We start from the raw sequence: 13386 nt of genomic DNA on the forward strand, positions 1-13386 counted from the left end.
TACTTTTTTATTAAATTCAAAAGTGGTATTACTAACATCAGGCAAATGTTTTTGAGTTAATTTTTCATTTGTGGTTCTATATTTTGCAACGATTTTTAACCAAGGCCATTTGTGACAATGTTATACATTTTCACAATGGTTGACCGATCTTTCACTCCAATGTACAACTTAATGTTTCTTTTTTTTCTTAATGTTTCTTTTAAAGTTATAGTGACTGTAAGTTTTGAATCTATCATGGTACCCCTATCATATTTTAGGTAACCAATGGACCTAGATTGTTCCAATATAACATGTTTATGATTTTGTTAAGTGAAAATTGAAACCTTGGCCACCCCATCTGTTATAGAAACAGAAATTCCTTTCTGCCTTTTTCTTTGTCATGTTTAATCCTAACATGACAACATAAAACATTTTGATTTGTTGACTTGTATTTTCAGCTGTATCAACAAATATAGCTCTTTGCCTCCATTAGCTATTGCTTCTTCTCTCTTTTCTGTAGCCAGGAACCAAATGTGTTACTGCATTAAGAGACTTAGCCTTTGGAACCTTGCCCTCTTCAGTTCTAGGCCACACAGAATCATTAGTATAATGTTCCTCAAACACTGTCATAATGCTTTTCTCCCTCTATTTAAGAGCAGTTAGTAACTTTCTATTGCCTGTTATATCAAATATAAAGCTTTTATGCTAAGAGTTAATATCTGTCTTCATCTGACCTTTTCTCTTTGAGCTATCTCATTTCTTCTTGCTCTTTGGCACAGTCTCTCTGCTACTTCCAAGCCATCTGGTTGTTATTAGCACACAGGATTTGCTTCTAACTGCTTTCCTGCCTGTGCAGATGTCACTCCTTGAATCACTGGGTGCCCACTGCTAACTGAGGCAGTCCGTTCTATCTTTGGATAGGTCAGTTAGAGAGCTTTTCTCTTTACTGACCCCAAATCAATTACAGTATACAGTATAAGGTTTTCATTTTTATCTTTGTGTGTATGGCAGTCTAATGAGGTCTTCTTTCTTAATTGTTTTGTATATGTATATTATGTCCACAGTGGCGCTGTTTATCAGCTTTGGGGAAAGATCTCTACATCTGGCAATTTTTCATTTCCATACCCTGGTCTACCCGCCCACCACCCCAGAACCACAACAGCTCAAACTCTTAACTGAGCACAGTATGTGTTTAATACATATGTGATAACGAAGCTTTATTCTATATATGGAATTATTTATATGTGAAAAATATATACTTAAGTATACGTATCAAAGGATAACAGAATCTCTGTCTCAGAAATGATTCTGTGAATTTTAGTTGTACAGATACAATGCAAGCCTGATCATATGCAAGCTCAGCCCACACACAAGGCAAAATGCTTAAACATTACTAATTGTTTGAGTCAGAAAGCAGTACATTTTGCATGCTTATCTATAATCGGTTATCTTGGCATTGTTACTACAAAACAAAGACAATTATATCTTTCAAATAGCCTTTGTAGCCTGACCTTTTATTAGTGGCTCTAAATTGTTAGCATCTCCAAATGTCCTTGCATTTTAAGCTATTTCAAAAATTGTGTTTCCATTAAAATTTTAATGGAATCTCCTGTGAAACTATTTTAATCATTGTAATCAGCCACATCATATAATTAGATTTTAATCAGGACCTTTAACAGTAATCTGAGAGTAGACACTTATAAAAATGTTATGTCTGTGTGGGTTTCTTCTCCTGACCTCCTCCTACCCCAACCATGTGGCACTATAACAATTGACCATGGAGAAAAAAGTTTGCTTTCCATTTGTCCCACATAATGTGGAAAATATTGCCCAGGAACAGGTAGGTAGGGCCATGATCAGTCGATGTCTAGTAGAAAGATACACATATAGTGACAGGCTTTTCACTAAGGCTGTTGCTTCTCTTGTGACCGATAAACACTGACTTATTTGTAGAATGGCCGCTAAGGTTGGGAGTGTACCTCTGGGCCATGCAGAAGATTGGAACTCTGGGGCATGGTTGGCATGGGGTGAGGTGGATGGCATGGGTGTGGAGGAACGGTGAGGAGGGCTCATCTACAACCCATATTACTCTATTGTACTGCTTTGCAGGTCCTGAATTATCAGCAGTGAATTAATCTTTTTCAGTTCTTATTATTACTAGATTTTGTTAAAGCCCACTTTTATGTCTTCCCATTAGTCATCTATGTAATTTTGGAAGGCAAAATGCATGAAGCTCAGAGCTAATTATGCATTCTATTATGCCTTTAGATATCTGGATGAAAGTCATGTTCCGACGCTCAATCCCTTCCCTAAAACTCATTTCCACGAGTGATGACTTAATGATCTATTTACTTTAAAGGTTTGCCTTTGGGGGACAATGATTTTCCTGGTTAGCTCATTTGAAAGAATAGACTTCTCTTTCATGGAATCTGTAAGTATTTAGAAAAATCATTGGGAGCTTTGAAAATGCAATTGATACAAAATGTGTTGAAACCTATGCTTTGACTATCCCTAGGGAGAGGGGACCCCTTTATATCCATGCAGAGTATGAGAGCCATAGTGTCCAAATTCTCAATTCCATTTGTTAAGCATGAAACCAACCAGCTGTGGAAGCAGTGTGGATGAGGGCAAATTTGCAGCTTTGCAACTCCAAAGTCAGTGTGTGTGAATAAAAGAATGATAAAATGACACAGTTCTCAAGTAGGATGATTGTTAATCAGTTTTCCCTGATCAGTTTTGTTCTTCCACCATTAATAGCCAAGCTATCATATTATTTATAGCTAGCTATCTAAGAATGCAAACATTAGCCTCATGTATGCCTTTCACTTTGATCTCAATTTCCTTTTTCCCCCTGCGGTTTTAAAAACAGCAGTCTTCAGTAATAACATCCATGACTTCTAGGTATAGGTCATATTGTTGGCTACAATAAAGAGATATTTTCTTATGTTTTTAACAGCAGAGTGCAGTATTTTGCAAGGAGAGATGCCTTTGTGAGTTAGGATAGATATATTCATTTCTGTTAGACTATGCTTTTTCTGAGCTTTTATGACACAGTTCAATCAGAATGTGTGCAAAACCCCTTCTGCTATAAACTGTATGTTAATATTGGTAAAACATAAGTCATAAATGCAACTTCAAGCAAGTTCTGGATTTAGTGAGAACAAAAGCAAGGTGGATTTCAGGTGAGGACAGACTGTCTCCCTCTAGATGTCAGTGTCCATTCCAGAACCACACTTGCGGCAAAAGATTTCCTTGTTCTGGGTCAGGAAGCCTTCCCCCACCAAGGAGACTGAGCACTTCCCACAGTTGAAGCATTCGCTGTGCCACTGCCGGTCTTGAAAGCAGATAAACTTGGCACCTTTGAGACCTGTAAAGGAATTGCGGAAAAGAATATTCTTTCAATGAAGAGATTAAGCATTCCATCAGGTACTCTTCTAGGAACTGGAGATAACAGCAGTGAGCAAGTCTATGTAGAGGCAAGTAACCTAGAAGAGAATGCTGCTTCCCATGTCCCTGTGTCCATCTGGGAATGTCGCCGTGGGCAAGGTCCCCCTTGAGATCCAGCCTGATTCCCAAATTTTTCTGTAATCTACACAAGTAGGTAGAATCTGAATATACAAACCAGGTATTTTTGGAAACAGATGAAGATTGCCTAAGACAGATAAGGAAACACAGTAGAATGCCATGGGAAGAGGGAATGGATTTCGAAGTCAGAGATACCTAAGTATGAATATCTTCTTTCTGCTTTCTTAGAAGCAAAGTGAAGATAAAATAAAATAAATGTATACTTTCTAGCCTAGTGCCTGATGTTTCAATGACTTTTAGTTCTGTTACCTCTATTCCTATGCTCAGTTTTGCTTCAGATAAAGTTCCATGGTCATATTGTGGTGTGGGGCACAATTTTCCAAAAGCCCCAAATAGAAAATTTCATCCAGACTATCATGGAGTTAACCTAACATGACAACCTTACTACCTTGCCCAGAGACAACTTTAGCCCAGGCTTGCAACAAAGATCTGTGAATCTGATCACTCTGGCCACTGAGGCCATGCTATCCAATGGTTAGTCTCTAAGAAGTACTTTATCAGCCTCCACCATTTCAATCTGGGCTTCACTTTAGCTGTAACATTTCTATGAGAGGTAGAAGAATTTGAGTCTTCAGTGAGAATCTCTTTGTATACCCCTAATATGGATCCAGGTTACAATTTAAAGAATTGATTTTGAGGCGTTGAAAAGGAGAAAAGGTGTAGGGATTGGGAAGGAGTTGGGATGCCTTGGGCCTTTCTTTATTTGCCAAGGTTTTTCCAAGTGATCATAGTGCTATGAACTTCCTGTGATTTGCTCCTTACCCATAGAGTGAGGCTAAAATAGTTCATGTGTTGATGCACATACAGTTTCCAAATATTACATTTGGGGAAGCAAAAAAGGTGAATAAGCATTCTATTTCAGATAAACTCTCCTTAAATATGATAACGAACTTTTATTTTCATACTAGAAGTGTTATTTGATGTCTTTACATATAATTTACTAGTTCATAAATAAACGTACATCAAATTTCTCTACTTTCCTTGATTAAATTTATTGCTCACTTATTTATGATGCTATCATTACTTGCTAATAAGAGTAAATCAGTAATGAACCAATTAATTCCCTGAATATTATTCAAAACATTAATAAGCTGACTGCAAGAATCATGTTCTATATATGCATGAATCATCTTTGTTCATGAAACTAATTATTACACATCTTGAATTTTGATGCTCATGAGTTTTTCTTGATTTTATTAGGTAAGCCTGTACAAGTGGTAAATGTAAAAATAATTCTTCTAGAATTTTACAAAGAGAGAAATAGAAGCGTCTGGTAGTAGGAATTTAAGGAAGGCCTGACTCAGTATGTAAGATGTTTACAAACTGTTTCAACTTTGGATGCATTTACTCCCTCAGGTCATGAGGGTCATTTGCAGTAAGGAAGTCCCCCAGGAAATAAGTCTCTGGCACCTGTTTTATTTGACTTCATTTATTACTGAAGATTTTGTAGAATAAGAGCTAGCATTTGTTGAACACTTGAAAACGAGTCAGTCACTATTGTTTTTTTTTCTTTAATGTTTATTTCTGAGACAGAGAGAGACAGAGCATGAGTGGGGGAGGGGCAGAGAGAGAGGGAGACACAGAACTGGAAGCAGGCTCCATGCTCTGAGCTGTCAGCACAGAGCCTGACGCAGGGCTTGAACTCACAGACCGTGAGATCACGACCTGAGCCGAAGTCAGAAGCTCAACCGACTGAGCCACCCAGGTGCCCCACGAGTCAGTCACTATTCTAAGCCCTTTACTTATATTGCTTCACAACTCTGACCTTACCTTTATGAAAAGATATTATCATCAACCCTATTTGGCAGAGAAAAATTGATGAACAGAAAGGTTCAAGCACTTGCCCAAATCAGCCAGCTGGTATATGGCCGATCTGGGATTCAATCCTAGGCCATCTGGCTTCAGAGCCTATGCTCTTAACTTCACCAGATTAAGTCTGAATTTATCTATTGTAAAGACCATAACCAGGAACATTAGCATTCTTTTCTCAAGAAATAACATTTGAAACTCCTTTTACTCAAAATAAACATGGAAGAAGGGTAAGACGTGATCCTCTTCAACTCCTCATTTGCAAGTAAGGCAAATGAGAACCTCAGTGGTGAGTCACTTACCCATGGCCACACAGTAGTCAGGGCCAGAGGCAGGACCAAGTCTTTTACTCCCTAGTCCAGAGCACTTCCCACTACATCAAACTGCTTCACTTAACCCAGAAACTTTGAAAGGTTAATCCTATCTTAGAGGGCGAGAGAAAAAAAAAGAAAGGTTTGTAGTTATACCTTGGGTTTGTTCAAATGAATTGAATTTATTCTGATGGGATTTAACAAAAATCACATCTGGAGACTCACAGATAGATTTAGTTAATATAAAAAAGTATTTTGAAAAAAATGTATTTTGAATATTCTAATACAGTTTCTTAGGTTGGCACATTGTTTGCATGAATGTGCAACTTCCAACAGATAAATTTATGGCCGTATAAGAACTCCCTATGGTACATTAATTCAAATGCTCAATTTTCAAGAAACACTACTTATTGCAAAGCTTATGATTAAGATAATTATCATAAGACTGATTATTCTAAATTAAATACATAATCCTGTATTTGGATTACTTTTGGGTCAAATCTGTGGTTCCTGATCATCCTTATGTTACATGCAGAGCAATGTGGTTTTTTTTTTGGTCTGAGCCTGAAAGAGCTAGGCTCAGATACTGATATGAAACAATCCAACAGAAAAAAAATCACTTAGATACGTGAATCTGTGATAGATCAGAATTGAAACTCAAGTTCAGGGCTCATGGTAGGCTCTTTGCAGGTCAGCATTAGCCACTGAGTACCCAGGAAAATTTCAACCCATTTTGAATTATTTAATTTTCTCATTTCCTCATGGAAGTCCCCCCTTTTTTCTGGGTAGTTCAAGAAAAGTGTCATGGAATAAATCAAATGCATCCATTGGGCAGTAATCGCAGATTCTACTAAGGAGGTTTTTGAGCTCTCAGTACTGATACATTTCTGGAAGCCCCATTTTCTAACCAAAACTGGTGGATATAGTGGCTTAGTCTTTTGACTAAGGGATTGCCAGATGTGTAGAGGCAGGAGAGCAGAGTGGTTAAGAGTTCAAGCTTTAGAGCCTGATAGTCTGGGATTGCCAATGCAATCCAATGCAAGGACTGGGAAGGTGACATGGCTGAGTGATGGGGACAAGGTGTGAGGAACAGAGCAATGGGGCAGCCGCTGAGCCTATGACAGAGACCTGGCAGGGGAATGGGAGGGTAGTCTGCTCATCCCTGGCAGGCTCTTTATTTACTTTTAACCTCAGAGAGGAGTTTTACATGAGTTGTTTCCAAACATGTGCAGGCCAAACAAAACACACCTGCCAGCCAGATATAGCCATGAACCATGTGAGATTCTGGAAAACATGGTGCCCTGTGCAGGCAAACGGGACCTTGTCTGTTTGTCTGGGTAACTCTCTCCTTCCCCTTGTAAGTCAGTGAAAACCTGCCAAGCTGGGTTTGCAGTGAAACACTTTTTCTTTCTTTGAAGAGTTAACTTTTATTTTGTGATATATTTGAAGATGGAGGAGGAGGAAAAGGATAAAATAATCTTTAATACTGTGTTACACAAACTGAACTAAAAGAAATGAAATATGATCTAAGAATACAAGGAATGGGGAAGAGAAGTACAGTTCTGCCACATTATTAGGTGACTATAAATGCCTAAAAGAAAAGCTGCTGGTTTTCTCAGGTTATGCCAACTTCAAATTTTACTATAGGATTAGCATTCTTCAGAAGTATCTCTGAGGAAAATATAATGCACTATTTTACCTTGAAAAATCTATGTAATTGGATCAATTTATCATTTGTGATATTTTCAAATCATGTCACATGTGTTCTGTTCTTTCATCAGAATGCTATCTTGTTTTATTTCATCTATTCATAATTGAAATGTCTCACAAGTGAATAGAGAGAAAACAGAATGATACACTTGTTAGAAGCATCTTAAAATGAAGTTTAATTAATTCCTGACCTTGGCTACCCTAATTATTACAGCTTCAGATTTGTACAATCCTTGCATTTAATTAAAACCTTTTCTATTTTAGGGTTCCTTTGCCCTTGTTGGAAATTAAGTAGGATTTGTATTTATAAGCATCCCTTCCTCCCATTCAAATCTTTAAATGTCAGGCCTCCTTGTGAAGTTCTTCTCTGACCTCTCAGCGTATCCTGTTCTCCTCTTTCACTGAACTATTACTTAAAGTCATTACCATTATGTTTATTTATTTATTTTTAAAATATTTATTTATTTTTGAGAAAGAGAGAGAGAGAGAGAGAGAGGGAGTGAGTAGGGGAGAGGCAGAGAGAGGGAGACAGAGTGTCCAAGCAGGCTCTGTGCTGACAGCAGAGAGCCTGATGCTTGAACTCATTAACCAGGGCTCGAAGGCACTAACTTTGAGATCATAATCTGAACCAAAGTCAGATGCTTAACTGACTGAGCCACCCAGGCGCTCCTCCATAAGGTTTAGTATTAATTACCCTCTATAGAACATGGCTACCCTAATTATGCTATACATTTGTCTTGAGGGGTCTGTGTAATGTTTCTATTTATATATGGATATCCATGTGTGTGTGTATCAAAAAGAAACATAAGGGAAAGATTATATATATATATATATACACATATATATGTATGTGTATATATATATATATATTAAAGATAATATATATAAGGGAAAGATTATATATATATATATGAAAGATTATATATATATATATATATATATATATATATATATAAGATTATATATATTTTTTACTTGCCTTTTCTAAATTAACTATAAAGTATCTAGATAGCCACAGCTGTCCCATTAACAGACCATATTAAACTGAAGAACTCACCAGTAATGGGTTTGGTGCAGGCTTCACACCTTTTGGCATAAAGATGATTGTAGCAGTCCACACAGAATGGATAATCATCTCTGGACATAAACTCCTCTTCACAGAGCTCTTTCCTACAGCCACTGCACAGAAAACACTCTTTATGCCATGGCTGGTCACGAAATGTTATCCCACCTGAAGTCACCACCTGCCAAAGGACCACAAAGGCAGTGACCATGGAAGCTATTACAGTTCAGACCTGTCATGATCCTCTTCTGTGCCCATGAGTGTACTTTGGGTTACTCCATCCCCTTGTGTCAGGATGTCCTTTCCCTGTGGTTTTTTTTTTTTTTTTTTTGAATCAATATGAGAATCAAAAGGCTATAAGGATTAAGTAGAACTGGCAAAAAAAAAAAAAAAAATATATATATATATATATATATATGTATATATATCTCCTAATTTTTCTCCTATTGTGGAATAGAAAAGAATTAGGGCCATAACAGACTCAGGAAAATGAAAAAGAAGTAGAGCCCTGATTCCTTTTCTCATCTTTAACTTTCATGTTGGTCTTCAAAGGTCTACCATTAGAACGAAGATGTTTTCTATACTGTGTTCTTACTTCCATGTCTAGCTTTAAAGGATATTGAAAAAAGCTACTTTTCCCTGAAACCTTTCTTCCAGCAGAAGCAACCCTGACTATTATTGATAAGCACCATCATCCACTAATAATGACTAATATTTCTGAAGTGTGTTTTCAGTCCTTAGTCCTGTCAGGCCTTTAACTGTCAGGCCTCCTTGTGAAGTTCTTCTCTGACCTCTCAGCGTATCCTGTTCTCCTCTTTCCCTGAACTATTACTTAAAGTCATTACCATTACGTTTATTTATTTATTTTTAAAATATTTATTTATTTTAAAAGAAAGAAAAGGGATGGCCTTTTCTTATGTTCCTAACATCCCGACATAACCAAGACTCTTATTTTTTCCTCCTTTAAAAGGTGAGAAACTATTGAGGGTTACAGTGGTCAGGTCACTTGCCAGGTCACACACAACTAGCATGCAAACCTAAGCTGACTCCATAGCCTGTATAGTTAACCAGTAATATAATATTGAGACAAGGTTACTTTCCACTAATGGCAGTTGGTTAGTCCTTGCTGAATTAATGAATAAACACCAAAGGGAAAAACATTTGGATAGCAGTTCCAGTATTATCTCTAGTACAAATGGGGTGCTGTGGCAACTGCGTGGGTTTTCAGCTTTAGAATTCTAAGTAATGAACACAGCTTGTATGTTGAACCTTAATGTGTGATGTGCTAGGGTTGTGTCAGAGAAGCTTATTATTCCTCCATAACATACATACATACATACACACACACGCGTGCGCGTGTGTGTGTGTGTGTGTGTGTGTGTGTGTGTATGTATATATATCCCCATGGATTAAACTGGCTTATATAAGTCTTTTTAATCCACAAATAGTACTTTTTAAAAGGCTGAGATATCTTTATTCAGAATCAGATGGGTAAATATTGAACAACTCTTCTTGGATAGCAGTTTTGTAGTCCTAGCATCTTTTGAATCCATGGCTATTGAGCTCCTGGAGTAGCTGTGGAAACTGGAATGTGCTCATGTGGTATCTGAAATGATTCCTGTGATCGTTGTATCCAAATTCACTAGATATAGAAAATGTGGAACCTATGCAAAGCCATCTCATTGCTGAAAAAATTTAAAAATGTTGTCTATGACACAAGCTTTTGAAAAGATTATTCTAGGGGCGCCTGGGTGGCTCAGTCGGTTAAGCGTCCAGCTTCGGCTCAGGTCATGATCTCGCGGTTTGTGAGTTCGGGCCCTGCGTCGGGCTCTGTGCAGACAGCTCAGAGCCTGGAGCCTGCTTCAGATTCTGTCTCCCTCTCTCTCTGCCCCTCCCCTGCTTACACTCTGTCTCTCTCTATCTTTCAATATTAAATAAAGGTTAAAAAATATTTAAAAAAAGAAAAGATTATGCTAAAGATATTTTAAGCCTTACAACAAATCTCTTAAAAATTAAAGATATTTAATAGAAAAGTTATTTTTCCTAAAGGAAAAAAATGTATACTATTCTAAATAAGTAAATGGGAAACATAATGGCATGTGTGAACTGAAGCAATTTAAAATACCCCCTACTGATTTCAAATGCCTTACTGCAGGCACAGCAGAATTGAAGATTCCTTTCATTTGTTCAGTCAAATTATTAGCAGGCAATGCTTAAAAGACTCAACACTTGAAAAATGTATTCACAGCAAAATAAAACTTGATATATAGACTATTTAATTAGGAAGAAGAAACTCTGGAACATTAAAAATAGTTTGCTTGTGATTATGTTCCTTTTGAAGAGGCATGCGGGCTAAGATGAAGTCTAACATCTAGGTTTGGTGTTTGCCACTGATTGATCCCAGGATTTGGAACAAGTTTCTTCTCTGGCAAAGTGGACGCAGTATTGGTTTTGTGCTCAGTAGACAAGAGCCAATGAATCACAGGACACTCTGGGAAGCTCGAGGAGTTTGAATTTAAAACACTTGTAGTTTGAGGTTACTTGTTTTTGGTAGAAAACAAGTTTTAGTTTCACAAAATAAAATCTATGAAAAAAGTTCTAAGGGCCTGATTTTTAAGTATTTTTTGCCTATTTTGTTTGTTTTATATTTGGTCTCTGGTTTGAGTTGAAACAAATTGTTTTTCTTCAGCTTGGGTCATCTTGATCAGAAACATTTATATCCAGCTTTCCTTGAATGGCTTGTGGTTTTAAAAATTAAATAGAAAACAATCTGGCATGTTGTGGTCTGTCTACTACCCAATATAAATATTTCACAAAGTTTTCATGACTTCAGATCATGTCCTAAATATAGGACAGGCTCCTATAACCTGGGAAATGCCAGTGCTTTACTCTCTAATAGTACTTAGCACTGATGTACTGGAGAAATTCCCCTCTGAATCTTTATACAATTGAAAGAAAGTTTATATTGCATTCCCAATAAATGGTTTTGAGGTAATTCCAACAGGTTGCACTAATATTTCAGCTTAAGTATTTAAGAAAAATAACCTGAACATGGCCAATTTATTGTCCCTCAAAACAGTGAGATCAACCTACCATTTTATTACAAGAATCTGTTCCTAAAATGCTTGCCATTGACTCTGGTGAGTCTTCTGAGTTTCATATATCGCAGGTTCATAGCATCTGAGGGTTGCTTATAAAGCCATTTTTAAAGTCAGTGTTTCTGGTAGAGTGATGGAAGTCTCCGGGTTTAAGATGGTTTTACATTATGTTACTATCAATTGTAATTTCGGCCATCATCATAGTATAATCAAGATTATAATCCGATGATTATAATTTAGGAGTTTATTGATGCCTCTGCAAATGCGGTACTCGTATTTTAAACATATGTAAAAAGTTACTGTGTGCATATGTTCCCATAGAAAGAGGTAATGAGACTTCTAGCTGTCCAGATGCAATTATACAAATAGTCTTGAGATCTGCCAAAGCAGCTCATAGATCAAAAATGTTTAGACAACGCTGCATGCTCATCACAATTTATAGTGTTATTTTAAACTTATGATGTCTCATGGGTCAAGGATTTCTTCAAGTACATCAATATCTATTTTATGAAATACAAACAGGTTTTATCAAAGTGATAGAGAGGAGTGACTTTTTCACATAAAAAAAAGAATTGGAGAAAGTTTACTTGAAAAGCTTGACTTTTTTTCTTATTGGATGATATGTTTTCAATGGGTATCCAAGTCAAAAGGCTGTAAATGACACTCTGGAACTGGAAGCAAAGGAAACCACTTGCTACCCTTATTCCTTTTTCTGTCTGTATGTCTAATGAATTTCTCTAGTGGTCTTGTCACTCTCTTGAGTCTACCTGTCTACTCATTAGAAATATAAAAGCTTCAAGCCAAGAAGACATTTGTGTTGCTGGGACATAATGTGAGAAGTTAAACATTCTGTTTAAATTGGTTCCCTTAATGATTCTGTGAGACAAATTCATATTCCTCTGAAAGGAAAGGGATCAAAAATTATTTTCTAAGAAGTATCTTGTATTCAACAAGAGATGTGTGTCCTCTACCAGAATACATGAAATCTTATGTAACAGCAGCAAATGGAATTGGACTATCTATAGCTTTTGGAACTAAAGTCATGTTCTGGGTAGAATTTTATGATGATAAAAATAGGTGGCCATCTTCACTGTGGCAGGCAGTGTGCTCTTGGACATGCTGGAATTTAAAAGTAACATGAATGTGTAAAGACAGACATAATATGATAGTATCAGTTCATTCCAAATATAGAATGAAGTTAAAAAGCAATGGTCCGGAAGGATCCACAAGCTTCATCCCCTGTAGATAATTACCTTCTTACAAAAGCTGCAGTAGTGAGCAAACTCCTTCTCAAAACACGGTACACAGTAATTGCCACTCTCTTTGGAAATCAAAGGTTTAGTTCCTATTGGCTGTCGGCAATGCTCACACACAAAGCAGGTTTCATGCCAGTAGTTTCCCTTAAATTCCATTTTGCGGGAACCTGTACCCCACAAATAAGAACGTGTTAGTACAAATGAAACATCATCTTTTTAAGTAAAGATATGTCAAGTTATTTAGAATATATATTTTAACGTTAAGATGATAAGCTAATTGTCTTTATAGAAAAATAGTGTTTTGTTGGTTTCTAAAACATTTATCTGAAAAAGAAAAAGAAAAGGTAGAGTTCAGCCATGATGATGATGAATCGCTCTTTTACTGAAAACTCTTATGCTGTGTAAGCTACAATTTTGAGATTTGAAAGTACAACTAGTGGAGACTCTGAAAGGCTGCATGTGGGTTAGATAGATTGGGCCATAATTATCAGTATTGGGATATTAGGAATGCCTGGGGCACCAACTCTCAAGAAGGATGTTGTGCAGTTATGGTCTTCTAGAAACTCTTTTGAATT

The 13386-nt window shown here is 36.8% G+C and overlaps 1 protein-coding gene across 4 annotated transcripts in view; it reads right to left on the bottom strand.

Moving 5' to 3' along the window:
- Positions 1-3112: 3112 nt before the first annotated feature.
- FHL5 (four and a half LIM domains 5) overlaps positions 3113-13386 on the bottom strand; it is a 41180-nt gene continuing 30906 nt past the window's right edge. For all 4 annotated transcript variants that reach the window (XM_019442888.2, XM_019442891.2, XM_019442890.2 and 1 more), the window contains 3 exons: positions 12809-12978; positions 8452-8638; positions 3113-3346 (listed from right to left, as the gene is read on the bottom strand). In XM_019442888.2, the coding sequence (XP_019298433.1) occupies positions 3183-3346; positions 8452-8638; positions 12809-12978 (521 nt within the window). In that variant the 3' untranslated portion in view covers positions 3113-3182. The remainder of the gene's footprint in view (positions 3347-8451; positions 8639-12808; positions 12979-13386) is intronic.

The sequence above is a fragment of the Panthera pardus genome, unplaced genomic scaffold, assembly GCF_024362965.1.
Source record: "Panthera pardus isolate Hobbes unplaced genomic scaffold, ASM2436296v1 HiC_scaffold_17, whole genome shotgun sequence".
NCBI lineage: Eukaryota > Metazoa > Chordata > Mammalia > Carnivora > Felidae > Panthera > Panthera pardus.